This window comes from Vanessa cardui, chromosome W, assembly GCF_905220365.1.
Source record: "Vanessa cardui chromosome W, ilVanCard2.1, whole genome shotgun sequence".
Taxonomy (NCBI): Eukaryota; Metazoa; Arthropoda; class Insecta; order Lepidoptera; family Nymphalidae; genus Vanessa; species Vanessa cardui.
This window is the reverse complement of record NC_061153.1, coordinates 11,768,704-11,772,065: the sequence shown is the minus strand read 5'-3', so window position 1 is coordinate 11,772,065 and position 3,362 is coordinate 11,768,704. Positions and strand designations below refer to the sequence as shown.

General features: G+C 41.6%; 1 protein-coding gene across 1 annotated transcript; it reads left to right on the top strand.

The window, feature by feature from the left end:
* Positions 1 to 850: 850 nt before the first annotated feature.
* On the top strand, positions 851 to 1,653 carry LOC124542619. Its single transcript, XM_047120546.1, has 2 exons — positions 851 to 1,108; positions 1,174 to 1,653. The coding sequence occupies exons 1-2, from the start codon at positions 851 to 853 to the stop codon at positions 1,651 to 1,653; spliced, it is 738 nt and encodes a 245-aa protein (XP_046976502.1).
* Positions 1,654 to 3,362: the final 1,709 nt, after the last annotated feature.

Sequence of the window (3,362 nt, the reverse complement as noted above, 5' to 3'; positions counted from 1 at the left end):
TTAGCTAACTCAATTATTATGTTATAGACATTTTCTTTTGGAAGTTGCGGAATGCCGTAGATTTCAATATTATTAAAACGGTCTCGCTGCTCTTTTAGATTTATTTGGTTTTCTAATGCTTCGTTCCGTTCTGCCAAACGGGTAATCTTAGATTCCATAGAACTTGAGCACTCGGATTTGTTTTCTAAATATTTTACTTTCATTTGCAGTTCGTTTAATTCATTTCGCATCGAAGTAAAACTTGATTGTAACATTTTCAATGCTTCATCCTGCTTGTGGCGTAGCCTATTTTTCTATTATAATTTTTATTTCTTTTTTTTTACTTTTGTTAAATTATAAGTGTGTATTTTATGTTTTAATTATTTTTTATAAATTTTATTATTTTATTAATTTCAACGGACAGAATAAATACGACAAGTCTTTTTATATACGTAAGCGCGCGAGCGACGCGGTCAGTCTCCGCCCCATTGCGGGGCGACGTCCACCCGCGGGCCCTGCGGCCGGCCGGCCGTCGCAGGCGCTTCACAAGTAAAATTATTGTTTATTGTAAAATGTAAAATTAATTCTTTTTAGTTCGCTAAAACTTCCGGGTCGATCTGCACGTCGCTCGCATGCTCGCTAGCTACATACGTAATTCAAAGTGTCTCATCGTTTACTTAAGGACTTAAATTAATTAGTGTAACAAGTATAATAGTTGGTGAATCCAATAAAAACAATATTCGCAATTACCGTGATTTACATATCCTGCGTTACTCCTCCTCAGTAGTGATACGACCTACCACAAAACTGGTGACCCCGTAGAGCACGACGCTTATTCTCTTCTGCTTGAATCTTGAAAGTACCCTACACGATGACGACAGACGGAAAGAAAGATGGCGCCGAGCAAATAGCAGAGTCATGCCGAGTTGGCGTACGCGTGCCGCCATTTTATCCTGAAAAACCGGCGCTCTGGTTTGCACAATTGGAAGGTCAATTCGTCCTCGCCAACATCACCAGCGACACGACGAAGTTCTACTACGCCATTGCGCAGCTCGAACCTCAATACGCAGCCGAAGTGGAGGACATCATTACCACACCTCCTAACACCGGAAGATACGATAAGTTGAAGGCGGAATAATAAAGAGGCTTTCGGTATCTCGAGAAAAGAAGGTGTAACAGCTCCTTTTGCATGAGGAGCTCGGGGACCGGAAACCATCACACTTCGTACGCCACCTACAAAATCTAGCGGGACCCGGCGTTCCAGAAGAGTTCTTAAGGACGATCTGGACCAGCCGACTGCCACAGAGCACGCAGTCGATCATCGCGTCGCAACCTCGAGCATCGCTAGAAGAGCTGGCCGACCTAGCAGACCGGATTCATGACGTGGTCACGCCCAACTTTCAAGTGGCCTCCGCATCAAGCCCAGCTCCACCTGAAAGCAGCGTCGACGCCATGACTCGTCAAATCTCTGAACTCACTAGGCAAGTGGCGGAGCTGACGACGAGGGTGAGCAGGATGTCGCGACCCAGGCAGCGTGACCGTTCCAGGAGTCGCAGGCGCCAGTACTCCAGTTCCTCGAAGTCTCAGTGCTGGTACCACATTAAATTCGGCGAGAAGGCGAAAAGGTGCATAAAACCGTGCGAATTCTCGGTAAACTCAACGGGCGGTCGTTAACGGCGACTGCCGATTGCCCGAGTACCGGTCGCCTATTCGTTACGGATGCGAAAACAAAAACGCAGTTCTTAGTGGACACTGGAAGTGACCTCTGTGTTTTTCCGCGGAGTGGTATTAGAGACTCTAAGACTAAGACGAATTACGATTTATGTGCCGCTAATGGTAGCAAAATAAATACATATGGTAATTTAATTTAATAATTTAATATTTATTATAATAATTATTTATATCTTACCTAAAGGTATGGCTCCGTAGCTTATAGCTCAGATTGGTCTAGCAACGCGCTGCTGCAAAGGCTGCTATTTGCTCTCCTGTTTTTTGTACGACTTCTTCGTGGTCGTACATATTGTGCTGTATGGTTTGAATGACAGATAATTATATAATAAAGCATACAATTGAGTTACGTAAGATATAATAATTGGATATTCAACTTACCGTTTTAACAAATTACAACTTTCGGATTAAGCTCATTAGATTTTATATTATATAGTTTTTTGTTTTATTTTGTATTTTATTACGGGAAACAGTAAATAACTGAAAGTAATACGCAATAGAAGGATGCGTGACAGCGTCGATATACTGACGGCGCGCGCGCCTTACTGAGGCGGGAGGCCTTGCATTCCTTCCCCCGTCACCCCCCGAACGATTATTAGCTAATGGAACAAAATTGTCATTAGCTAATGGGTTCATAAAATATGTATGTATTTATATATTTATAGTTATGTATTGTTATTATGTGTATATTGTATGTACATTCAAATTGTAGATTTTTTTATTTTTTATTTATTTATTTATTTATTTTTTTATAATATATTATCATATATTGTCACAACCCGTCACAACCACACAGGGTACCATTGAAAATCAGCGTTGGGTTCTTGGAACCCAACTTGGAAGCTGAATGGTACACCTTTTAGGACATGTTAAGATCATTGTGTTGTTTTGTATTGTTGTTGTTTTTTTTTTTGTATATTTAGTTAGCAAGTAGTTATAGTTAGTTAATATGTTTATATTTTTTTTTGTTTGTTTTTTCTTCCTTTTGTTTTAAATTTTTATACTTCTTATTCTTTATTATTTACTGTGTCCTAATAAACATATCTTTCTTTCTTTCTTTCTTTCTATGTAAATTTAGTCTTAAATATAGGCCTACGCCGCGACTTTCCCTGGCGATTTATTGTAGCCGATGTCACAAGGGCGATAATAGGCGTTGATTTTTTATCTTACTATAATTTAATTGTGGATTGCAGGAATCAACGTCTTATCGATAGCAACACAACGCTATATACCGTGGCTTTGCCTGCGTGTCCTGCTGACATTTCATCGGTAAAGGTGATCACTGGTGAGTCGGTTTATCATCACATACTACGGGAATATCCCGATATCACTCGTCCATCCGGTACTTTACATGCACCTAAACACAACACAGTACACCATATACGTACTACACCCGGGCCACCCGTATCATGCACACCACGAAGGCTGGCCCCTGACAAATTGAAGGTAGCTAAGGAGGAGTTTGCCACTATGCTTCAGATGGGCATAGCCAGACCCTCTGAGTCCCCGTGGTCGTCACCACTCCACTTGGCGCCAAAGAAAGACAACAGCTGGCGCCCCTGTGGCGACTACCGGCAACTCAACGCCCGTACAATACCGGACAGGTACCCGATCCGCCATATACATGATTTTGCGCACACAATTGCCGGTTGCAA